At 36.9% G+C, this 27,132-nt stretch overlaps 1 protein-coding gene across 4 annotated transcripts in view; it reads left to right on the top strand.

The window, feature by feature from the left end:
- LOC110671169 (uncharacterized) overlaps positions 1–27,132 on the top strand; it is a 76,113-nt gene that overhangs the window by 4,517 nt on the left and 44,464 nt on the right. For all 4 annotated transcript variants that reach the window (XR_009149499.1, XM_021833556.2, XM_058148561.1 and 1 more), the window contains exons 5-6: positions 22,764–22,925; positions 23,258–23,347. Coding sequence is in view for 3 of the 4 variants with exons in the window: in XM_021833556.2 (XP_021689248.2) it covers positions 22,764–22,925; positions 23,258–23,347 (252 nt within the window). In the remaining variant the exon portion in view is untranslated. The remainder of the gene's footprint in view (positions 1–22,763; positions 22,926–23,257; positions 23,348–27,132) is intronic.

Genomic DNA, 27,132 nt, shown 5'->3' with positions numbered 1-27,132 from the left:
CAATTGTTGGGTGCACCTGATAGCTAATAAACAACCAAACGAGTGAACTAGAGTGTTTGGTAAATTTAAAAAAAGTAAAGCTGATAGATGATGGGTAATTGATATTATGCCCATCAGCTGCAGTTTGTATCAGCTCTAAAAATAGAGCTGTTTCTCATCAGCTGATAACTTATTTGATTTTATTTTTTATTTAGATCATATTATCCTTTTTCATTTAACTCAAAAATTAATATTATTAATACTTTTATCTTTTTCATTTATAATTTTAACATTTTAATTAGCGCATTATAACTTTGTTAAAATATTTTTTTATTAATAATATAAAATATAAAATATTTATTTATTATAAAAAAATACGTTTTTTATATTTAAGAACTTAAAATTAATTATAAGTTTTTTCTTTATCAACAATAATAATTACTTTGTTATTTTATAATCATATTTTTAAAGTTATTTAATTATTTTTTAAAGCATTTAATTATTTTTTATTTCAATAATAAAATAAATGATATAATATAATAAATCAATAATTATATATTTATTTTAATAATATAATAAATAATATTAAATATTAAATTAATAATTATATATTTAATTTAATAATAAAATAAATAATATAATATAATAAATTTGTAATATTATATTTATTTTAATAATAAAAGAAATTATATGATATATATCCTTATTAGTCATTTTATATATCAATAGTAACAACTAAATATAGTTTTATCGAACACTTAACAATATAAATCAGATATTATCAATGACATTCGACTATTTATTACTATGATAACAACTACCAAGAATTGTTGCCCATTATGATTATCAATTTGTATTTAATAGTTAAACCAAATAGACATTTTATATAGGATAGGTTTACAATAATTATTGGAAGTTTTGTAATAATAGGAATCCTAAGCCAAACTGAATAAAAGTTTTAAAGAGAAAAGGAATAATAATAAAATAGGAAAATAAAGGTTGTCAGCCAGTGTTATTAAGGCGAAAAGCGACTAAGTACCTTATGATCTTAGGCGAGAGGCAAGGCGAGGGCCTTTTTGAAGTAAGGCACCATAGCCATATACACACACACACACACACACACACACACACACACACACTCACTTACACACACACACACACTTTTAAAATAAAAATTCATACTTTTAAAATAAAAATTCATACTTTTAACTAGTTTAATGAGTAAAAAAAAGCATATCAAAAAGAAAAAAAAACATTATTTGCACTATGTGATGCGAACCTCAAGAACGATGCCTTGAAACCCACGAACAGGTTTGGTTTATAATCCTAAGAAGGCCAAAATCAAGTTTAAACAATAAGGAATACCTTGACCTATCAATTATAGAAAATTGAAAACCAAGATAATTCAAAGGTAGAAATTAAGGATTTTTGACCCAAAGTTTATAATCAAACAAGAACAAAGAATATCAATATTGTTAAATACTATAAGGTTAATCACTCTTGAAGAATTTAATTTAGTTCAAGAAAGAACTTAGGAAAAATCCCTCTTTTGTATTAATTTAATCAAAAGTAATGTTCCCCTCAAAAAGTATTAAGTTAGCCTTATATAAATGATTCTCTAAGTTAAAAAAATAAGATAAAACTCTAAAAACTAATAAAAAAGCTGGAGTGGGCTGCACTCCTACCTAAGGCTCCAAAACACATAAATAAGGTCCAAAATAAATATTTGACTAAAAATAATTACATAAAATCATTCAGACTTGTCCTAAATTAAAAAACACACACTAAATTTGCATGAAAATCCATCAATTTTGTCGAAATATTTATTGATCATCTCCCACGCAAATTTGGATCAAATTAAGCCACTTTTTATCTTTTTGGAACCCCAATTTATTGGTTGTATCTCCATATTTAGCTTTTTGTGCAACCTCTTCTTCAATCAATTCTTGCATCTTTTTAACTCTAGCCCTTGTGATTGGAGCTTCTTGTGCAATTGCATCTTGAATCCTCTCATGAACATTGCTCGGATCTTGTTGTTCTTGTTGATTTCCATCATCCCCTCCCTCTTCAAAAGGATTCATCATCGAATCTTCACCTACATCAACAGGGGAAAGATCAACAACATTAAAAGTAGCACTCACATTGTATTCACCGGGGAGATCCAACTTATAAGCATTGTCATTAATCTTGGCCACCACTTGAAATGGACTATCTCCTCTAGGATGAAGATTAGACTTCCTTTGAATTGGAAATCTTTCCGTCCTCGTATGCACCCAAACCCAGTCTCCTGGTTGGAAAGTAACTCGCTTTCTTCCTTTATTAGCTTGAATTGCATATCTCTTATTCTTCTTCTCAATGTGCTGTTTAGCTTGTTCATGGATCCTTTAAACCAATCCAGCTTTCTTCTTTTCGTCTAAACTTGAAATCTCATGCACTGGCAAAGGAATCAAATCTAATGGAGTTAAAGGATTAAACTCATAAACAATCTCAAAAGGTGAATAACTAGTAGAAGAATGCACACTTTGGTTATATGCAAATTCAACAAATGGTATACATCCTTCTCATGATTTCAAATTCTTTTTAACAACAGCACGCAAAAGAGTTGTTGAAGTTCTATTAACTAATTCGGTTTGTCCATCAGTCTGTGGGTGACATGTAGTAGAAAATAACGGTTTAGTACCCAACTTACCCCACAATACTTTCCAAAAGTAACTTAGGAACTTAACATCTTTATCATTATCAATGCTCTTAGGGATGCTATGCAACCTCACAACTTCCCTAAAGAATAAATCAGCAATATTTGTGGCATCATTAGTTCTATGGCAAGGAATATAATGTGCCATCTTGGAAAATCTGTCCACTACTACAAATATAGAATCTTTACCTTCCCTAGACCTAGGCAACCCTAAAATAAAGTCCATAGACAAATCAATCCATGGTTCACAAGGTACAGGCAAAGGTGTATATAAGCCTTGAGGTAAGATCTTGGACTTCGCTTTCTTACATGTGATGCACTTAAAACAGACTCTCTCTATATTTCTCTTCATATGAGGCCAAAAGAAGTGTTCCCTTAATGTATCCAAAGTCTTACTAACCCCAAAATGTCCTATGAGAGCACCACCATGTGACTTGCGCACAAGTAACTCTGTCATAGAGCAATTAGGCACACATAATTTATTCTTACGAAATAAAAATCCATCATGCCTATAGAACTTTTGAAAGGCAATTTTCTTACATGCATCATAAACAATATCAAAATCAGAATCCTTAGCATACAACTCCTTCACATACTCAAAACCTAGCAATTTGGCATTAAGAGTAGAGACGAGCATACTTGCGTGACAATGCATTAGCAACTACATTTTTCTTACCTTGCTTATACTGGATAACATAAGGAAAAGTCTCAATAAATTCTATCCACTTGGCATGCCTACGGTTGAGTTTGTTTTGCCCCTTCAAGTGTTTCAATGACTCATGGTCAGAATGCAGGAAAATAAGTAAGAGAAGAAAAAATGGCGTGACTGAATGCGCCGGTGAGAGGGGAGAAGAAGTATTGCAGAAGAGTAGAGGAGAGAGAGGAAAGAAGGTGAAGAGGAGAGAAAGGAAAAAATACGTTGTATGCTCCAAGTCTGCTGGTGGCGTGAGTTGAAGCTTTAGTTTAGGGTTTTTTTTTTAATTTTTTTTTTTACTTTTTAATTTTATTTCTATGCTGTTTAAAAAAAAAAAAATTAAAGAAAGGGAAAATTGACATTATTTCACTCAAGCGTCATCTTGGTCGCCCCATGCCTCTCGCCTATGCACTCTTAGGCGCTCGCCTCTTTCAAGTTGACTCACCTCAGCCGGACGAGGCGCCAAGGGCTTGCCTTGCCTCACCTGGCGCCTCGCCTAGCACCTTTTGTCACCTTTAACAACACTGCTGTCAGCTAACAGTCTAATAGAGAAGGGACCAGAAATAATAATAAAGGTAATAGAGAAGAAAATATTGAGTAAAATAATTGTATTGATTCAGCAATAAAAGTTCAATTACAATAATCTTTAATTCTTTCACAAAAGCAATAGCAAATAAAGAAAAGATAAATTGATGTCTGTTTCCACCCCTAGGAAATGCTTCCTGTGTAGAGAATAGGAGAGCTTTGCCCAAATACTAGAAATTTTACTATTTCAAAAGATGCTAAACTCTGGCCCGCTTGTCTCTCAAATAGCTGCAGGTTCATTCTTGCATATAACCAACTCTGGCTACTGTTAGGATCTAAACCCTAACTGTCAGTTGCAGATAGAAATAAATTGGAAATAGGGAAGAGAGTTAAGGAATAGACTTGAAAATGGAAGAAAGAAGATAGATTGAGAGAGAAAAGAAACTGAGAGATTGAGAAGTAGAAACTTAATCTTTTTATTACTCTTATGATGATCTTTATCTCTTATGCAACAGTGTTTGTACTACTCTGCTACTTTCTAATAAACATTCCCGCCTACAATTTGATATTTCCCTCCAAAATCAACTAACTCAGCTCCAACACTTCCCTATACCTGCATTACATTTAATAATTCCTCTACTCAATTTTTCCTAAACCTCTTTCTCTAGTATGTAACAATACCCCCTCCCTGAGCACCTAGTTGTCCTAAGGAGGTGTAAAAGGCTGGAAATTGAGATGTGAGAAAGGAATCATCCTCCCAAGTAGAGCATCCTCTTGTGGTAGCCCATTCCAATTGTGGCACCTGCATATTCTGCCTGACAATTACTCTATTCTGTAACACCTGAATTGGCTTAACTTCCACCTGATCTTCTACCAATTGAGGAAGCTCCAAAATAGGTGTCTTGTTATCCCCAATCTTCTTCTTAAGTAACAAAACATGGAAAACTGGATAGAAGGTGGAAGATTCTGGCAACTTCAACTTATAAGCAACTGCTCCCTCTTTTTCCACAACCTGAAAAGGACCATAATACTTGGCAGATAACTTGAGATGCTTCCTCATAGCAATAGTGGTCTGCCTATATCGTTGCAATTTCAAATACACCCAATCCCCAACTTGAAAGTCCCCTTTAATCCTCTTTTTATCCGCTTGCTGCGTCATTCTACTCATAGTCAGCTGTAAATTCTCTGAGTAAGGAAGTCATAGTTGTCCTGTCCTTGAGGAATTCTTCCACTGCAGCAACTGTTGTCATTTCAGTAGGCAAAGTTGGTAGCATTGGAGGATAGTAACCATAAAGAGCTTCAAATGGAGTCATCCTAATAGCACTATGATCGGTAGAACTATACCATCATTCTGCTAAGGAAATCCACCTACCCCAAGTGGTAGGTTTCAAATGAGCCATGCTCCGACCCTTCTAAACACTGATTTGCCCTCTCAGTTTGGCCATCAGATTGAGGGTGATAAGAGGTGCTAAAACAAAGATAAGTACCCAGCTTCTTGGACAATTCTCACCAAAAAAGGCTTGTAAAAACCTTATCCCTATCTGAAATGATAGTTTGAGGGGCACCATGCTACTTATAAATGTGGTCCAAAAATAGTTGAGCAACTGAAGAAGCAGAATAGGGATGAGAGAGAGGCAAAAAGTGGGCATACTTGGTGAATCTACAAACAACAACCAAGATGATATCTTTGCCGGCTGACTTGGGCAATTGTTCCACAAAATCCATAGAGATATGCTGCCAAGCCTGGTTAGGAAGTGGTAGAGGTTGCGGCAAACTAGGAGTAGCACAAGTTTCCCCCTTGCTCCTTGCATAGTCATCACACTTCTTTACCCAAACTATCACATCCTCTTTCAATCCAGGCCAATGCAAATGTTTGTTCAACCTATGACAAGTTCTCAATACCCTTGAATGCCCTCCCAAGGGTGAATTGTGATACAAAGTAATGAGGTGACTTCTCAAAGAATTATTACAGCCAACATATAATTTGCCCTTATAACACAACAATTCAGATTTGAGAGTAAATTCTGGAACACTACCTGCTGCCACTGAAAGCTGTTGAATCAATTCCTCAGCCCTCACATCTCTTTCATAAGTAGCTGCAGCATTAGACATCTAGGCAGGAACTACAGCGGATTGCAAAGCAAAACAATTAACCTCAGGCTGCTCCTCAAAGCTTCTTCTAGACAAGGCATCAGCCACCTTATTTTCAATACCCTTTCTATTCAAAATCTTATAATCCAGCCCCAACAACTTAGAAATTCCCCTTTGCTACAAGTTAGTGTGAAGTCGTTGTTCTAACAATTATTTAATGCTTTCATGGTCTGTCCTAATGAAAAACTGCCCTTGCTCAAAATAATGTCTCCGTTTAGAAACAGCAAAAGTAGTTGCCATCAATTCCTTCTCATAAACTGAAAGCCCCATACTTACTTACTCCAAATGCCTTGGAAATAAAGGCAATAGGGTGCCCTTGTTGCTGCAATATAGCTCCCATACCTTGACTACTAGTATCAGCTTCAACAATGAATGGTTGAGTAAAATCTGGCATAGCCAACACAGGGGTAGAAGACATATCATTCCTCAACCTCTCAAAGGCATGTTGTGCTATTGAATGCTACTGGAATGCATCTTTTTGTAGTAAATCAGTCAAGGGTTTACTAATAAGGGCATAATTCCTAATGAATTTTCTGTAATATCCAGTCAGTCCCAAAAAGCTCCTCAATTCTTTGACTGACTTAGGCGCAAGCCACTCAACCATAGCCCTTATCTTTTCAGGATCTGTAGCTACCCCTTTTTCAGATATTATATGCCCCAAATACTCCACTTGACTTTGAGCAAAAGAACACTTTGAAAGCTTAGCATAAAGCTGCTGTTATACTAAAACCTTAAAAACATCTTACAAATGAGAAATATGAGACTCCAAATAAGGACTGTAAATGAGAATATCATCAAAGAAAACCAGCACATTTTTCCTAAGGAATGGCTGGAATATATCATTCATAAGGGCTTGAAATGTTGCTGGTGCATTTGTAAGGCAAAAAGGCATGACTGTAAACTCAAAGTGCCCATTATGTGTTCTAAATGCAGCCTTTGGAACATCTGGAGTGTCTATTTGAATCTGATGGTATCCTGCTCTAAGGTATATCTTAGAAAAAATTGTTGCACCATGCAATTCATCCAATAAATCCTCAATAACAGGAATCGGAAATTTATTCTTAACAGTAGCATCATTTAACTTCCTATAATCCACACAAAACCTTCAAGAACCATCCTTCTTCTTAACTAATAAAACAAGGGAGGCATAAGGGCTAGTGCTATGCTGAATTACTCCACCATCAAGCATCTCAGACACTAACTTCTCAATTTCAGTTTTCTGGAAATGAGAATATCTATTGGGCTTGATATTTATAGGTTGTACAGCAGGTAATAGAGGGATGGAATGATTATGAGACCGAAATAGTGGGAGTGACTTTGGCTCCGCAAATAAGGAATAATTATCCAATAGAGATTGAATTCCAGGTGCGTAAGTAGATGAAGAAAAACATCTAGAAGATCCAGAATTGACCTCTTGCTATTCAGAAAACTGAATACTGAATAAAGGAGTTTGGAAGTTTGACCCCTGCTTTTGCAATTGCTTGTGGTAACTACTACAAGGTAACAACTTCATAGGAGTTGTTGCATCACTAACCCCTTGCAATTCTACAGTTTTCCCATCCTTCTGAAATCTCACCAATCTAGCTTCACAGTCAAACACAAGAGGGTTGAAACTTCTCATCCTATCAACCTCAAGTGTCATGTCAAAACTACCCAATTCAAGAGTTCTAACAGTAAAAGAAAACTTGTAATTGTGCATCTTCCAAGTGAAATTATTACAAATAGAAGCACTCATAATTTTTATCCCATCCGCTACTGTAATTGCAGTTGTTGTAATTGGCACACATGGCAGCTTGAGTTCCCTTGCTACTGCATCAATAAAACTACTAGTACTTCCACTATCAGTAAGAATGACTAATTGTCTATTCCCACAATACCCCAATACGTTAATTGTATCCACCCCCTGAGAATCCTCTGTTGCATTCATAGACAGTGCAAATTCCTCTCGAATTCCATGATCCAACCCATCATAACCTTCACAAGCCTCATGCCAGACTTCCTCCCCTTGATCTCTCTCCCTCATTATGCAAAGCCAGCAAAGTCTCCTGCTTAGATTGATGACTTGGAAAATATTTTTCTCTGCATCTGAAATTGGCTATTAGGTTTTGTGGTGGTTTGGTTAACAGAAGAAGCACTAACAGACTGAGTAGGTTTAACTCCCACAGAATTAGATTTGTGGCTGCTACTGGAATCAATTATTGGTGGCTTAGGAGCACATGGATAACTTGAATTGTATTGAGATGGTTTGGTGGTAGCAGTAGCAGAAGAATAAGAACTGAACTGAGAAGGTCTTTGGGTACTGTTATAGGTTCTGAATGATGATTTAGTGTTTCTTTGAGCTTCTAACAATTGTTCTTGCAACTTAGCTGCTTCAAAAGCATTAGCTAATGTCGCTAGTTTAAGCATCCTCACCATCAACCTTATATCATCGCTTAATCCCCCAATAAATCCAGAAAGAAAATAAGATTCCCCCAAATCAGGCATTACCCGCTCCATTCTCATCCTTGAGTCTTCAAATTTACCTTGGTACTCATCCACACTTCCTTCTTGCCTTATTTTCATAAATTCCTTCACTATATCCTCCAATCCTTGCTCTCCAAACCTCTTAAAACAAATTCTGCTCAAACTCCTCCCAAGAACTCTTTTTCCCATCCTTCCTCCAGTTGTGAAACCAAGCGTCAGCTCTTTCTATCAAAAACAAACTTGCCATCTCTACCATCTGCTCTCTAGGAACCCTATACACCTCAAAAAATTTCACACATTTTCTTATCCAAGATCTAGGATCTTGGCCATCAAAAGTAACTAACTCCACCTTAGGTAATAGTTTGGATCTGGCTTCCCAGTCCATTACAACTGTGGTAGAAGAACTTCCTGCTTCTTTTGATTGAGTGTTCAAGTTCTCCTTAGGGTTTGACAAAGTGCCCTTCCCTTCAAGATTGATTGTAGGTGGTTGATCATTTCCAACCCCCCTTCCTTCACCACAAATTCCCTATCATTGACAAGAGTAGCCACAAAAATCTTCAGGTCACCCAAAATTGACTTAGCAGGTTGCTTGATCTCTCCCCTGAGATCTTCGATAGCCTTCTTGGATTCCAACTGGTAATTGTTAAGCTTTTCCTCCAACTCTGAAAGCCTCACAGCTTCGGCACTAATTACCACAGATCTAGTCATAATTGCAACCCCAAAGAAAGGAAAACCCAACAGATTCCAAGAATCTTTGAGCTCTGATACCAATTTGTTAGGATCTAAAGCCTAACTATCAGTTACAGAAAGAAATAAATTGGAAATAGGGAAGAGAGTTAAGGAATAGACTCGAAAATAGAAGAAAGAAGATAAATTGAGAGAAAGATAAGAAACTGAGAGATTAAGAAATAGAAACTGAATCTGTTTATTACTCTTATGATGATCTTTATCTCTTATGCAACAGTATTTATACTAATCTGCTACTTTCTAATAACTGTTCTCGCCCTTGCCTGCAATTTGATATTTCCCTCCAAAATCAACTTACTCAGCTGTTAGAATCCCTTAATTAGTGCATTAGCTGTAAATTAGAATGTAAATTAGTGATATTAGGGATATTTGTATTTATTAGCTTTTATTTTTTTTCCTATGAAGGCTCTAGCCTTTGTGTATAAATTTGAATCATTGTAACACATTGAAATACATCAAGAAATTCTTCAATTCTCTCTAATCTCAACATGGTGTCAGAGCTTTAGCCATTTTATCTGGCAATTTTTTTTTTTTTTTTTTTGCAGAGAAAACAGTGAGAAATAGTTAGGGTTTGTGTGAGTAAGCCTTGAAAGCGGGTCTGTCGAGGGAGGTAGTTGTCACCGCCCCTCTAAGAAGGAAGAAAACCTTGTCGCTGGTTCTTGCCTCGAGTCTCGCCGCCATTCGGTGAGGCGCGTGATTCCACGCGCTGACAGAAGGTTTTCGCCTCCTGTATACGCACCGGCTCGTGAGCCTGTTCCTGGTCAGTTTTTCCGATCGCACTTTTTTCCGACGACATCCCTAGTATACCGCGCCTCTGCCTATCCCATTCCTATCTCTTGGTTTGCAATTTTGTTTTTGCGTTTTTTTTTTCCTACTGTTTCTTTTAATCAGTTCTCTGAATCATTTCTGATGCAAAAAATTCAGTAGTTGAAGGGAAAATGACTACTATGACTGAAAATTCCTCATTAATTATTAGCCCTGTAAAGCTTGATGGGACAAATTACCTTGCATGGTCTAGATCGTGTTTCATTTTTATTCAAGCTAGAGTGTTGCTGGAGATAAGTAAAAACCAGAAAAGTGTGCTTCTACCTACAGTCAGTGGGAATCAGAAAATTCTTTTATCATGTCATGGCTTATCAATTCCATGCAACCACACATAGCTCGAGGATATTTAATGTTGAATAGTGCAGCTGCCATTTGGAGTGCAGTTTCTTAGACCTATTTTCAAGTTGGGAACGATGCACAAGTGTATGAGCTTCGAAATAAGGTTCATGGTATGAAATAGGGTGAGCAAACTATTGCTCAATATTATGCAGAATTGAGTGGTCTATGGTAGGAGCTGGATTTTTACCAAGACTTTCAGGCCTCATGTCCTGATGATGCAGTTAAATTTCATAAGTTGGTTGAGAAAGAGTGGATCTATGATTTCCTTGTTGGGTTGAATGTGGAATATGATCAAATTAGGATCCAAGTGCTTGGGAAGGATACTTTACCTACCGTAAGACAGATATACTCTTATGTTCAGCAGGAGGAGTGCAATGATTCATTCTATGTCTGTTGATAAGGCAGGGCTAGTTGCTAATTTCTCACGTGAACAGTCACATGGTTCATCAGATAAGGATCAACTACATTGTGGCTATTGTGGAAAAAATCGGCATACTAAGGAATATTGTTGGAAACTGCATGGATGGCCCACTAAAGGGCATGGAAGAAAAAGGATGGGCTCTACTAGGCCACAAACTAATGTATCCGAGGCTGTGAATCTGTCTGAAGATACTACAATCACTGGGAGGTTTTCCAATGAAGAGGTACGGACACAACTTGAATCGCAATCCACCATAGTTGCCTTTTCTAACTTCGTCAACTTAGGTAATGCTTTTCTTGCCGATCTTAATAATTCTTTTCGGGTTATAGATTCTGGAGCAAACAAGCATATGACAGGCTCTTCGAATAAATTCATATCCTACTCTCTATGTTCAAGAAAAGAAAAAGTCCGCACTGCAGATGGATTCTTATCTAGTATTTTTGGAACAGGTTTTGTTAAATGCACTCCTAATATAAATTTTAGTTCTGATTTACATGTGTCTAGCTTTCCTATTAACCTCTTGTCTAGCAGTTCAATCACAAAAGCTTTAAACTGCAAAATTGAATTTTTTCCAACTCACTGTGTATTTCAGGAATTGACGAGAGGGAGAACGATTGGCAGTGGTAGACTGCAAGATGGGCTATATCTCTTGAATGAATATGTTGGCCATGCCATGTTGAGGCAATCTATGGGTGCTGAGGAACAAATTATCATGTGGCATAGGAGACTAGGACATCCTTCATTTACCGTGTTAGAAAAACTTTATCCTTTTCTGTTTAAACAATGCAAAACTGAATTGTTCATATGTGATGCTTGTGAGTTTGCTAAACATACTAGACAATCTTATTCTGCAATAAATAATATGGCTTTAGTTCCTTTTATGACTGTCCATTCTGATGTATGGGGGCCTACTCAAATTGTGTCTTTATCGGGTTACAGATGGTTTGTGGCCTTTATTGATTGTTGCGGTAGGTTAACTTGGGTATATTTGATGAAAGGGAAAAATGAAGTTCTCTTGTTTTCAGCAGTTCCATAAAATGATTGATACACAGTTTTGATACTCATGTTAAAATATTGAGAACTGATAATGGTACAGAATATATGAATGGAGTCTTTCAAGAGTATTTGAAGACATGAGATTTTACATCAGACTTGTTGTGTTAATACTAGTTCACAAAATGGGGTATCTGAGAGAAAAAATAGACACTTACTTGAGGTTGCTAGGTCTTTTATGTTTACCATGAATGTTCCTAAACCTTACTGGGAGGATGCTATTCTTTCTGCTGCATATCTTATTAACAGGATGCCTCTTCGAACATTGGAGTTTAAGAGTCCTTTAGAGGTTTTGCAGGTTAAAAATTCATATACCGTTCCTCGAAATGTATTTGGTTGTGTTTGCTTTGTCCATAAGCATAATAGTGGGAAATTAGAACCTCGAGCCCTGAAATGTGTTTTTTTTTTGTTATTCTAGTACTCAAAAGGGATATAGGTGTTATCATCCTCCTTCACAGAAATGTTTTGTGAGTATGGACGTTACCTTCAGGGAATCTAAATCTTATTTCCATCTACCTCTTCAGGGAGAGCATAGGAGGGAAGATGTGTATTTTCCTTCATTCTCATCCTCTCTCAACCTTCAATTTTAGAGGGAGAATCTGGGTTTAAAGCCTATACCTAACAATGATACTCAACGAGAGTCGCTTAAATCTTGAAAAAGACTAAAAAGGCCAGATTTGAAAATATATACTCAGCGAAACAAGACAGAAATAGCCATTGAGCAGGAGACTACTGATTAACCGGAATCCTTGGATTCAATTCCTGGATATTTTGAGGTATGTGATGAGTCTCCTTTGGCTCCTGATGAGTCTAATTTTGATTCTCAGTTTGTTCTTCCTTCTGATAATGATCTTGATATTTCTATTGCTCTCTGAAGAGGTGTTAGGACCTGTACTAAACATCCCATTTTTAATTTCATATCCTATAATTTTGTCTCTATCATGCAGAGCCTTTTTACTGTCTGTTTCCTCTGTCTCTATCCCACAGGATTGAAACAAAGCTTGCCTTGATCCAAAATGGAGGGCAGTTATGGTGGAGGAGATGAAAGCTTTGGCAAAGAATGAGACATGGGAATTGGTTACTCTCCCACTGGAAAAGAAGCCAGTTGGATGGAAGTGGGTGTTCACTGTGAAGCATAGAGCAGATGGTTCAATTGAGAGGTATAAAGCCAGACTGGTAGCAAAAGGGTTCACATAGATGTACGGAGTAGATTACCAAGAGACCTTTGCTTCTGTTGCTAAAATGAATACCATCAAAATTCTGTTGTCATGTGCAGCGAATCTTGAGTGGGACTTGCAACAGTTTGATGTTAAAAATGTCTTTCAACATGGTGACTTGGAAGAAGAAGAGTATATGGAAATTTCTCTAGGGTTTGAAGATGAGAAGACCAGAGGGAAAGTTTGCAGATTGAAAAAGGCTTTGTATGGTCTAAAACAATCACCTAGAGCATGGTTTGGTAGGTTCAGTAAAACGATGATCTCCTTTGGATACTGTCAAAGCAATGTTGATCATACCTTGTTTATGAGGCATCGTAGAGGCAAAATCACACTATTTATTGTCTATGTGGATGATATTGTGATAATTGGTGACGATAAGGAAGAAATGACCTTTTCAAAGGAGCGCCTAGCACAGAAGTTTGAAATTAAAGATTTGGGAAGGCTTAAGTGCTTTCTTGGAATAGAGGTTGCCAGATCAGATAAGGAAATCTTTATTTCTCAAAGAAAGTATTTCTTGGATCTATTGGAAGAAACAAGAATGCTGGGCTGTAAATCGGTAGAGTCTCCTATTGAGGCCAATCATAAATTGCAAGCTGGAGTTGGAAAATCAGTGGATTTAGGGATATATCAAAGGTTGGTTGGCACACTAATTTATCTTTCGCACGCTAGACCAGACATAGCGTATGCAGTTGGTCTAGTGAGTCAGTATATGCATGATCCTCGTGAATCTCATTTGGAGGTTGTTTTCCGCATCTTACGATACCTAAAATCTACACCTAGGAAAGGACTTATTTTCTTAAAGCATGGACATCTTGAGATTAAAGCCTTTATAGATGCAGATTGGGCTGGGTCTGTGAGAAAATAGAACAGAAGAAGAATATTGAGAATGATTGAAGAGCTTGATTATTTCCTCAAGCCAATGGTGTCAATTTATAATCTGTACAGGACAACTAAATAGGAAATACAATTCTAATTAAAAACGTAATTATAGCCACGATTCTAGCACCTAAATATATTCACACAATCACTACAGATACACTTATTTTAGTTATTTATGATACATATCTTAACACTCCTCAAGGTGGAGCGTACAAATCATATGCTCCAAGTTTGTTACAAATATATTCAATCCAAGAGCCTCTGAGAGATTTTGTTAGGATATCTGTTAATCGGTCATTTGAGCTAACAAAGCTAGTGGCAATACACTCAGATTTAATCTTTTGTTTGATGAAATGACAATTCACCTTTATATGTTTCATTCTCTCATGAAATACTGGATTAGAGGCAATGTGAAGTGCAGTTTGATTGTCACAGATTAGCCGCATTTGTTTAAGTTCCCCATACTTCAACTCTTGGAGAAGTTGTTTCAATCATATAAGTTCATAAGTTGCCAAAGCCATAGCTCGATATTCTGCTTCTGCACTTGACCTAGCAACCACATTTTGCTCCTTACTTTTCCAAGAAATCAAATTACCTCCAATCATAATGCAATATCTTGAAGTAGACCATCTGTCTGAAGGAGAACTTGCCCAATCTACATCTGAGTAACTAATAATCTGTGAATGACCCGTCTTTATATAATAGGCCTTGTCCTAGAGCTCCTTTAATATATCTGAGTATCCGAATAATTGCATCCCAATGACTACTACATGGTGCTTGAAGGAACTGATTGACCACACTTACAGCAAATCAGATGTCTGGGCGAGTGATTGTAAGATAATTGAGTTTTCCTTTAGGATCCTCCAATGGCTTCCTCTGTTCAGCAACAAGTTTGACATTTGGTTCCATAGGAGTATCTGAATGTCTACTGTCTAACATGCCTGTCTCTGTCAGTATATCTAAAGCATATTTCCTTTGAGAAATGGCGATACCTATCTTGGATTGTGCCACTTCAATTCCCAAGAAATACTTTAGCTTCCCAAGATCCTTAGTTTGAAAATGACTGGACAATTGTTGTTTGAGTTTTGAGATCCTAACATGATCATTTCTTGTAATTACAATTTCATCAACATAAACCACGAGATAAATGCACTTATCATAGCCATTATGATGGAAAAATACTGAATGGTCAGCTTCACCTCGAGACATTCCAAATTGTTGGACTACAGTACTGAACCGTCCAAACCAAGCTCTCGGAGATTGTTTCAAGCCATATAAAGAACGCCGTAAGCGACACACCAAACCAGACTCCCCCTGAACAATAAACCCTGGTAGTTGCTCCATATAAACTTCTTCAGCTAGCTTGCCATGCAAAAATGCATTTTTGATATCCAGTTGATGAAGTGGCCTGTGATGGATGGCAGTTAAGGAAATAAGAAGGTGAATCGAGACAATCTTAGCCATAGGAGAGAAGGTATCACTGTAATCGAGGCCAAAGATCTGAGTATAGCCCTTTGCAACAAGGTGAGCTTTAAGTCTATTAATCTAGCCATCAGGCCTCACCTTGACTGTATAAACCCATCGACAGCCAACAGTAGATTTGCCTTTCGATAGTGGCACCAAATCCCAAGTGCCATTGTTATGGAGAGCAGTCATCTCTTGAACCATTGCATTACACCATCGTGGATGTTCCAAAGCTTCTCTAACAGTCTTAGGTACAGATACATTAGACAAAGTGGTGACAAAAGCATAGTAGGAAGGAGACAAACGATGATAACTCATGTAGAAAGAGATGATTCTCCTTAATTTCAATTAATCTGTACATGGGTGTATATATACAATTGATCCTATAATTGTGTTTTACTAATTAGGAAGAAATCCTAAATAAGAAATCCTAAATAGGAATACAGAATATAAAGAGAAATAATATAGTGATTGACTTTCCATAACACTTCCCCTCAAGTTGGAGCATATATGTTAATCATGCCCAACTTGTTACAAATGTAGTCAATTCTAGCTCCATTCAGAGCTTCTGTGAAAATTTCTCCTAATTGCTCTCCAGTTTTGATGTGTCCTGTTGAGATGATCTGTTGTTGAATCTTTTCACGAACAAAGTGACAATCAATCTCAATATGTTTGGTTCGCTCATGAAACACCGGATTAGAAGCAATATGGAGAGCAGTTTGATTATCACACCACAATTTCGCAAGCAGGGAGGTCTTAAAACCTGTCTCATCTAGTAATTAAAGAATTCACATGACCTCACATACTGATTATGCCATAGTTCTGTATTCAGATTCAGTACTAGATCGAGAAACTACACTCTGCTTCTTGCTTCTCCAAGACACCAAATTTCCTTCAACAAAAAACGCAATATCCAGTAGTTGATCTCCTGTCAACCTTAGATCCAGCTCAGTCGGCATCTGAAAAACATTCGACATTCAAATGCCTATGATTATCATATAACAAACCTCTTCCTGAAGCGTCCTTCAGATAACACAAGATTTATCCCAAGGCTTCCCAATGAGCAACAGTTGGGAAAGACATAAACTGACTTACCACACTAACGACATAAGCAATGTCGGTACAAGTGACTGTAAGGTAGTTTCAATTTTCTTATCAATCTCCTGTATTTCTTTGGATCTTCAAACAACTCACTATCTCTGCTAACAGTTGTAAATTTGGAGTCATTGGTGCACTACAAGGATTACACCTAATTTTCCTGTTTCTGTCAATAGATCGAGGACATATTTTCTTTGAGACAAGAAAATACCCTTCTTACTTCTCATAACTGCAATGCCCAAGAAATACTTTAACAATCTCAAGAGATATAATTAAATTAGGAACATATAAAATTTCAAAGAACCTGGCCAAAATATCAAACCTAAATAGTAATGTCAAATAAGTGAAATTATTCAATAGAAATCCACACAAGAAATACTATAGAAGCCAAAGCTCTACCAATAAACATTAGGGATTTTCTTGGGCCAGCTCAAGCGCACCGAGACTAAGTCTCTTATTGAGCAATTTTAAGGGCACACTCCATCAAAATCATAGATAATTAATTAATTAATTAAAACACAAACATTGATTTAATTAAATTCTAATAAAGTTAGGTTAATAGGATTAGGACTAACTTGTGTTTGGGTTTTTAATAAATTTGATTGTACTTTACCCTAATAATAAAATCTAAGTATTCGAAATAGGATAATGCTACATGGTGCTCCTAGATAGAGTTACAAGAGAGATCTATATTGCCAAAACATAATAATTGAATCAAATAACCATTAAAGTTACTTTTTGTGAACTACATCACTTAGCTTCATATATGTGTGACATTTCCTTTTTTTTGTTCCTTTCTGCTTGTTGTGGATGCTACATCAATCCAGTCTTGGAGGGTCTTCTTATTGTCCTTTAAATAAGATCCTTCTTGCCTGTGAAGGTAGAAGTAAAGGTCTTGGTGCTGTTTTTATATGTTAGATGGGTAGGCTTTCCATATTGTGGAATTATTCCCAATCTTCCCCATGTAATAAGGAGGCTATTATTCACCATGTAATAAGGAGGCTATTTTTTTTAGCTTGAATTTTTACCTATAGGCAACAGAGCAATCTTATTATTAAACCAAGGCTCACCCTCTTTAGTATCTGTTATGGAAAGTCGATCACTATATTATTTCTCTGTATATTCTGTGTTATGTATTCCTATTTAGGATTTCTTATTTAGGATTTCTTCCTAATTAGTAGAACACAATTATAGGAATCAATTGTATATATATATACCCATGTACAGATTAATTGAAATTAAGGAGAATCATCTCTTTCTACATGGTATCAGAGCAGGTCATCTATCTAGGGTGACTATTTGTTCTAACCACCCAGCTCAGGAGAGACCTTGACCACCGACTGGCCGTTTTGACTCTGATCAACATCGCCGGCGTCCCCTCAACCCCCTCGTTCTACCACTGTGTGCTGTTGCCAGATCTAGTACACCATTAAAGGACTTCTAAGGTTTGGCTCTCAGATCCTATTTCAGTATTTGCTTGATTTGTGATTTTGGGTTATTTTGCTGATGTAAGCACTTTGGATTAGCGTTTCTGTTAGTTTTCTTTGTCTCAACAAATGGCAGACAATAAGAATGTTATTTCTGATGTGATTCCGGTGATGACTAAGATCACGGAACACAAACTTAATGGTTCGAATTACCTGGAGTGGAGTAAGAATGTTAGGGTCTATTTGCATAGCATTGATAAGGATGATCACCTTACTAAAGATTCACCTATTGATGATACACGGAAAACTTGGTTAAGGGAGGATGCTCGGTTGTTTTTGTAGCTTCGGAACTCGATTCACAGTGAGGTAATTAGTTTAATTAATCACTGTGAATTTGTTAAGGAATTGATGGATTACTTAGATTTTCTGTATTCTGGTAAAGGGAATATCTCCCGTATTTATGATATTTGTAAGGCATTCTACTGTGCTGAGAAAGAGGATAAGTCTCTCACGGCTTATTTTGTGGAATTTAAACGGGTGTATGAGAAACTTAATGTATTGTTGCCTTTTAGTCCTGATGTGAAAGTTCAGCAGGCCCAACGGGAGCAATTGGCTGTTATGAGTTTTCTTGCAGGCCTTCCTTCAGAGTATGAGACTGCTAAATCTCAGATTCTCTTCAGTTCTGAGATTTCCTCTTTGCATGAAACGTTCACACGGGTCCTTCGTACAGAGAGTGCCCAATCTTCTCAGCCTGCCAGTAGTGCTCTTATTAGCCGTAATCCAAATGGACAACAGGGTAATAGAAGAGGAAGTAGAGGAGGAATTACGAACAGCAATGTCAGCGTAATGGAGAGGCTAGTTATAATCAGGACTCAAGAGGAGTCATTTGTTATTATTGCCATGAGCCTGGCCATACAAAATATAATTATCCGCAACTTCAGAAGAAAAATCAGTGATCACAGATGGCAAATATGGCAGCAGAGGATTCTACAGTATCTTCATTTGAGAAAACTGTTTTGGTATCTGCAGAAGATTTTGCACAGTTTTCCCAGTATCAGGCATCTCTAAAGCCTACCAGTTCTCCTGTCACTGCGATCGCTGAGTCAGGTAAATGCACTACATGCTTTGTGTCTTCCTCATCCAACTGGGTTATTGATTTTGGTGCGACAGATAACATGACAATTAATTCTAGTCTTTTATCTGCTTTTCAGTCTAATATTACTTCCTCTACTGTTAGTTTAACTGATGGTTATACTTCTTGTGTCATGGGTTTTGGAACTGCGAACCCGACTTTGTCAATTTCTTTGTCATTTTTTTTTTGTGTCTACCAAAATTCTCTTTTAATTTACTTTTTGTTAATAAATTTACTCGTACCTTAAATTGTTATGTTTTCTTTTTTCCTGATCAGTGTTTGTTTCAGGATCTTACGACGAAGTAGATTATTGGTAGAGGACGGTCACTTGTTTGTTCCAGTACCTTAACACCTCTTGAAGCTCATTGTAGATTGGGCCATCCTTCTTTGTCTGCCATGAAGAAGCTGTGTCCTCAGTTTCAGTCTTTATCAGTACTAGAATGTGAGTCGCGTCAATTTGAAAAACATCATCGTTAGCCTTCTGTGTATAAAGTCAATAAACGGTCTTCATCCCCTTTTGAGTTAGTTCATTTTGATGTTTGGGGTCCTTGTTCTGTTACTTCTAAAATTGGATTTCGTTATTTTGTTGCTTTTGTTGATGATTACTCTCGTGTTACCTGGTTATATTTAATGAAGAATCGTTCTGAGTTGTTTTCTATCTTTTGTGCCTTTTGTAATAAAATCAAAACTCAATTTAATATTTCTGTGCGCATATTAAGAAGTGATAATGCCAAAGAATACTTTTCAGCACAATTTCAGTCTTGTATGACACAAAATGGCATTCTTTATAAGTCTTCCTGTGTGGATACCCCATCCCAAAATGGCGTGATCGAAAGAAAAAATCGGCATCTTCTTGAGGTAACTCGTGCTCTTCTTTTTCAGATGAAAGTTCCTAAACACTTTTGGGCGGCTGCAGTTTCTACGGTATGTTTTTTTATCAATCGTATGCCGTCTTCTGTCCTTAATGGGGATATTCCTTATACTGCTTTATTTCCTACAAAATATTTGTTTCCTGTTGAATCCCGTATTTTTGGTTGTACCTGTTTTGTGCGTGATGTTCGTCCACAGATTACTAAATTGGAACCAAAGTCTCTCAAATGTGTCTTCCTTGGATACTCTCGGCTGCAAAAGGGTTACCGCTGTTTCTCTCCTACTCTTAATCGTTATCTTGTTTTTGCAGATGTCACATTTTTTGAGTCTACTTCATTTTTTTCTCAATCATCTGTGTATGAGAGTCAGGGGGAGGAGGATGATCTCTTAATATATACTGTCCAACCAATGGCTAGTCCTCTCCCATAGCCTGTTCCTTCTGTTTCTAGACCTACTTAACCTTCCGTTGTTCATGTTTATTCCAGGAGATTGGAGATTCCCGACTCAGATCCTCCACCAGCTAGTTCGTTGGGAGATCCTGTACCTCATACTGATCATGATTCTGATCTAGACTTACCCATTGCTCTTCGTAAAGGTAAACGTTCATGTACATACCCTATCTCTTCTTTTGCTTTTTATAATCAATTGTCGTCTTGTTCTCAGTGTTTTGTTACTTCTTTAGACTCTGTTCCTATCCCTAATACTGTTGGTGAGGCACTGTCTCATCTTGTCTGGTGTGCTGCTATGAAAGAGGAAATGGAGGCTTTAGATGCTAATGGTACATGGGAACTGTTGCTTTTGCCTACTGGTAAGAAAGCTATTGGTTGCAAATGGGTATTTACAGTAAAGGTAAATCTTGATGGTTCTGTGGCTAGGTTAAAAGTACGCCTTGTAGCAAAAGGATATGCTCAGACATATGGGGTTGATTACTCTGACACTTTTTCTCCTGTAGCTAAACTTACTTCTGTTCCCTTGTTTATCTCTTTAGCAGCCACATATTATTGGCCCCTGCACCAATTGGATATCAAAAATGCTTTCCTTCATGGTGATCTTCTGGAGGAGGTGTATATGGAGTAATCACATGGGTTTGTTGCTAAGGGGGAGTTGGGTAAAGTTTGTAGGCTTCGGAAGTCTCTTTATGGCTTGAAACAAAGTCCTAGGGCCTGGTTTGGGAGATTCAGAGAAACAGTACAGGAATTTGGTATGCAAAAGAGTAAGTGTGATCACTCAGTATTTTATAGGCAATCTGAGGCTGGTCTAATTCTCTTTGTAGTCTATGTGGATGACATTGTCATAACTGGGAGTGACTCTGCAGGTATTTCATCTCTTAAAACCTTTCTCCAAACTCAGTTTCAGATCAAAAACTTGGGATTGTAAAAGTATTTTTTGGGTATTGAAGTTATGAGAAGTAAGAAGGGTATTTTCTTGTCTCAAAGAAAATATGTCCTCGATCTATTGACAGAGATAGAAAAATTAAGTGCTAAGCCTTGTAGTGCACCAATGACTCTAAATTTACAACTGTTAGCAGGGCATAGTGAGTTGTTTGAAGATCCAAAGAGATACAGGAGATTGATAGGAAAATTGAATTACCTTATAGTCACTCGTCCTGAGATTGCTTATGCTGTTAGTGTGGTAAGTCAGTTTATATCTTCCCCAACTGTTGCTCATTGGGAAGCCTTGAGACAAATCTTGTATTATCTGAAGGGCGCTCCAGGAAGAGGTTTGTTATATGGTAATCATAGGCATTTGAATGTTGAATGTTTTTCAGATGCCGATTGGGCTGGATCTAAGGTTGACAGGAGGTCAACTACTGGATATTGCGTTTTTGTTGGAGGAAATTTGGTGTCTTGGAGAAGCAAGAAGCATAGTGTAGTTTCTTGATCTAGTGCTGAATCCGAATACAGAGCCATGGCACAATCAGTATGTGAGGTAATGTGGATACTTCAATTACTAGATGAGACAGGTTTTAAGTCCTATCTGCCTGCGAAATTGTGGTGTGATAATCAAGCTGCTCTCCATATTGTTTCTAATCCGGTGTTTCATGAGCGGACCAAACATATTGAGATTGATTGTCACTTTGTTCGTGAAAAGATTCAACAACAGATCATCTCAACAGGACACATCAAAACTGAAGAGCGGTTAGGAGATATTTTCACAAAAGCTCTGAATGGAGTTAGGATTGACTACATTTGTAACAAGTTGGGCATGATTAACATTTATGCTCCAACTTGAGGGGGAGTGTTATGGAAAGTCAATCACTATATTATTTCTCTGTATATTCTGTATTCTGTATTTCTATTTAGGATTTCTTATTTAGGATTTCTTCCTAAGTAGTAGAACACAATTATAGGAATCAATTGTATATACATACCTATGTACAGATTAATTGAAATTAAGGAGAATCAAATCTTTCTATAGTATCACGTTATTTTTATAGTGTTTCCTTACCTTGTTGTATTAAGATGGCTTAGTGCAGAGTCTGTAGACACCTTAGTTTGATGCGAGCATTAGGTTATTTTTTTTTTTTTTGTTTTTTTTTTCCTTCCCCTTAGCTCTATGCCTAAACCTATACTTCATGGTCTCAACAGAGTGTGAAGCCTTATGGGACTGATGACTCAATAAAAAACTTGAAAATCTTGTTTGCACTTTTCTTATTTGATTTAACTATTGAGCTTCCTTACCTTAATCTTTGTAAATTGTGTTCAAATAGATTTTGATGTTCTGTGCAAATAACATTTTATGTCTAATACCATGAAGGATTTGTGATTTGTTGTCTGAATTCAGGTAAATATGGCACACGCCATGTTCTTGTTCTATCTGACTTTCCACCAAGTACGAGGACAATAGAGCTTGAGAAGCTTTTCCAGGACTTTGCAAGTCGTGGATTTGTCATTCGCTGGGTAAATGATACAGTGGCCCTTGCAGTATTCCAAACACCATCCATTGGTACTGGAACTCAACTTATTTCTCTAGTTATATGATTAAATGCAGTGCCCATTTTTATTTCTTATTTTAAAACTAAATTTGCCACCAATTAGCATGTTTTAATACTAATACTGTTGATGAAGCTGTATTTTAATGCCAAGCAATTGTAGTTTGAAATCCATTATTAAGAAACTATTATGTTGTGTGGTTGTGCCTTGCAAGTGGATCCATTTTACTGACAAGGCTTTCAGGAATCAAGATTTGAAAATTTTATAGCATGTTCATCATTTAAAGTTGGACATTTTCCATAATTAGTTATTCTAATATATTTGGTGCCATTTCTTCTAATGCAGCTCTTGAGGCCCAGAACCATGTTCAATGTCCATTTGCAGTGCGTATTCTTGATGAGGATGATATCCTTCTGGGTTCAATTCCTGCAAGAGGTATGCTATTTTGCTAATTCTCGTTTCTTCCGAATTCCAAGGATGATGCAAAAGAAAAGAACTTATGGAATACTGGATTAATTTTGAAGGAGAGCTATTTGGAAGCTTAACCTAGAATGAATTTAATAAACTATTTATTTTTTCCTATTTAAATTCTAAAGCTTCTTACCAAGGTACTAATCACTCACAACCCCACTTCATATTTAAAACTGTACCTTCAAGGTCCTGCGCTCCTACTCATAATGAGTGTGCCAATAAACTATTAAAATATATAAATTTACAACCATTAGGATAGTAGCCCGGTGGTTAATCGTATGTCTTGTAGCGCATAGGAGTGTAAATGAGCTGAGTCAAGCTTTGAATAATTCAGGCTTGATTTGTTATATTTTTTTCAGGCTCGAGGTCGATTTCGGGCTTTAATATTACAACTCGAGCTCGACTTGTTTTATATATACTAGGCTTGAGTTCAACTCGAGCTTGTGTAGAAAACAGAGAATTTGAAAAATTCTTTTATATTTCTTCATACTAAAATGATTTACAAGCATTCTAATTTATATAAAAAGGCTAAGACTAACTAGAAAACTAATAATAGCCAATAAATACAATGATTCCTAATTATATTCTAATTTACAGCTAATTTACACTAATTAAGGGATTTACACTAATTGAGGGATTCTAACACTCCCCCTCAAGTTGGTTCATGTATGTTGGACATGCTCAACTTGCAAACTAGGGTATGAAACCTCTTACAACTTATTCCCTTAGTGAACACATCAGCTAACTGGTCTTTCGACCTTACGTAAGAGATACTTAAGGAACCATTGACAATTTTTTTTTTATGAAGCGTCTGTCAATCTCTATATGCTTGTTCCGATCATGCTGTACTAGATTGTGAATTATACTGATAGCAGCTTTGTTATCACAGAGCAGGGACAAATCACTAGTTTTCAGCAATTTTAAATACCTTGATTCATTGCTTTAAACTAAGCCATTGCACTGGATCTAGCTGTCACATTTTGCTTCTTGCTTCTCCAAGTGACTAGATTACCACCAACAAAAGTACAGTAACCAGATGTCGATCTCCTATCATCAAGAGATCCACCCCAATCTGCATCTGTAAATGCCTTAATCTGAAGATGGCCATGCTTTGAGAAAAGAAATCCTTTCCCAGGTGCAGATTTTAAGTACCACAAGATGCGGAAAATAGCCTCCAAATGAGGTGTACGAGGATCATGCATATACTGACTCACTAGACCCATTGCATATGCTATATCTGGTCTGGTATGCGAAAAGTAAATCAGTCTGCCAACTAACCTTTGATATCTCTCAATATCCACGAATTCCCCAACTCCAGCTTGCAATTTGTGATTTGCCTTAATGGGAGACTCTGCTGGTTTACAACCTAGCATTCTTGTTTCCTTCAATAGATCTAGTATGTACTTCCTTTGATAAATAAAGATTCCTTTATCTGATCTGGCAATTTCTATTCTTAGAAAGTACTTTAGGCTTCCCAAATCTTTGATTTCAAACTCCTATGCTGGTTGTTCCTTCAAATGAATCATTTCTTCCCTATCATCACTAGTTACCACAATATCATCCACATAGACAATAAGTAGAGTGATCTTACGCCTATAATGTTTTGTAAACAAGGCGTGATCAGCATTGCTTTGACAGTATCCAAAAGAAACCATAGCCTTACTAAACCTGTCAAACCATGCCCTAGGTGATTGTTTTAGACCATACAGTGCTTTCTTCAATATGCAAACTTTTACTTTGGTCTTCCCATTCTCAAACCATGGAGAGATTTCCATATATACCATACAGTGCTTTCCCTATCATCACTTCTTCCAAATCACCACGTAGAAAGGCATTTTTGACATCAAATTACTGCAAATCTCACTCAAGATTTACTGCAAATGATAGTAAAATTCTGATGGTATTCATTTTAGTAATAGGAGCAAACGTTTCCTGGTAATCTACCTCATACGTCTGTGTGAAGCCTTTTGCTACCAGTCTAGCCTTATACCTTTCAGTTGAACCATCTGCTTTATGTTTCACAGTGAACACCCACTTGCATCCAACTGGTTTTTTCTCCAGTGTAAGAGTAACAAATTCCCATGTCTCATTCTTTGCTAGAGCTTTCATCTCCTCCACCATGACTGCCTTTCATTTTGGATCAAGACATGCTTTCTTCCAATCCTGTGAAATAGAAACAGAGGAAACAGACAATAGAAAGGCTCTATAGGATGGAGACAAAGAATCATCGGAAATGAAGTTAGAGATGGGATGTTTAGTACAGGTTCTAACACCTTTTCTGAGAGCAATAGGAATATCAAGATCATTATTAGAAGAGGGAAGAGTAGACTGAGAATTAAAATTAGACTCTTCAGGAGCCAAAAGAGACTCGTCACATACCTCAGGATGTTCAGGAATTGATCCAGAGATTCCGGTTGATCAGCAGTCTCCTGCTCGATGGCTATATCTGTCTTGTTCCGCCGAGTATAGATTCTCAAATTTGATCCATTTAGTCTCCCTCAAGATTTAGGTGACTCCCTCTGAATATCATTATTAGGTATGCGCTGTAGACTCAGATTGTCCCTTTGAAGTTGAAAGTTGGGAGAGCACAAAGAAGAAGGGAAAGGGAAAGACACCTCTTCTTCTTTTCTATGTGTTATGGAAAGTCAATCACTATATTATTTCTCTGTATATTCTGTATTCTGTATTCCTATTTAGGATTTCTTATTTAGGATTTCTTCCTAATTAGTAGAACACAATTATAAGAATCAATTGTATATATATACCCATGTACAGATTAATTGAAATCAATGAGAATCATCTCTTTCTACATGGTATCAGAGCTGGTCATCAATCTAGGGTGACTATTTGTTCTCACTACCCAGCTCAGGAGAGACCTTGGCCGCCGATCGGCTGTTTCAACCCCGATCAACATCGTCGGCATCGTCTCAACACCCTCATTCCACCACTGTGTGCTGTTGCCTGATCCAGTACACCATTAAAGGACTTCTGAGGTTTGGCTCTCAGATCCTATTTCGGTATTTGCTTGATTTGTGAATTTGGATTATTTTGCTGCTATAAGCACTTTGGATTAGCGTTTCGGTTAGTTTTTTTTGTCTCAACAAATGGCAGACAATAAGAATGTTATTTCTGATGTGATTCCGGTGATGACTAAGATCACGGAACACAAACTTAATGGTTCGAATTACCTGGAGTGGAGTAAGACTGTTAGGGTCTATTTGTGTAGCATTGATAAGGATGATCACCTTACTAAAGATCCACCCACTGATGATACACGACAAACTTGGCTAAGGGAGGATGCTTGGTTGTTTTTGCAGCTTCGGAACTCGATTCATAGTGAGGTAATTAGTTTAATTAATCACTGTGAATTTGTTAAGGAATTGATGGATTACTTAGATTTTCTGTATTCTGGTAAAGGGAATATCTCCCGTATTTATGATGTTTGTAAGGCATTCTATCGTGCTGAGAAAGAGGATAAGTCTCTCACGGCTTATTTTATGGATTTTAAACGGTATATGAGGAGCTTAATGTATTGTTGCCTTTTAGTCCTGATGTGAAAGTTCAGCAGGCCCAACGGGAGCAACTGGCTGTTATGAGTTTTCTTGCAGGCCTTCCTTCAGAGTATGAGACTGCTAAATCTCAGATTCTCTCCAGTTCTGAGATTTCCTCTTTGCATGAAACGTTCACACGGGTCCTACGTACAGAGAGTACTCAATCTTCACAGCCTGCCAGTAGTGTTCTTATTAGCC

The sequence above is a fragment of the Hevea brasiliensis genome, chromosome 6, assembly GCF_030052815.1.
Source record: "Hevea brasiliensis isolate MT/VB/25A 57/8 chromosome 6, ASM3005281v1, whole genome shotgun sequence".
NCBI lineage: Eukaryota > Viridiplantae > Streptophyta > Magnoliopsida > Malpighiales > Euphorbiaceae > Hevea > Hevea brasiliensis.
The sequence above is the reverse complement of the archived record's forward strand: the minus strand, read 5'-3'. Positions and strand labels throughout refer to the sequence as shown.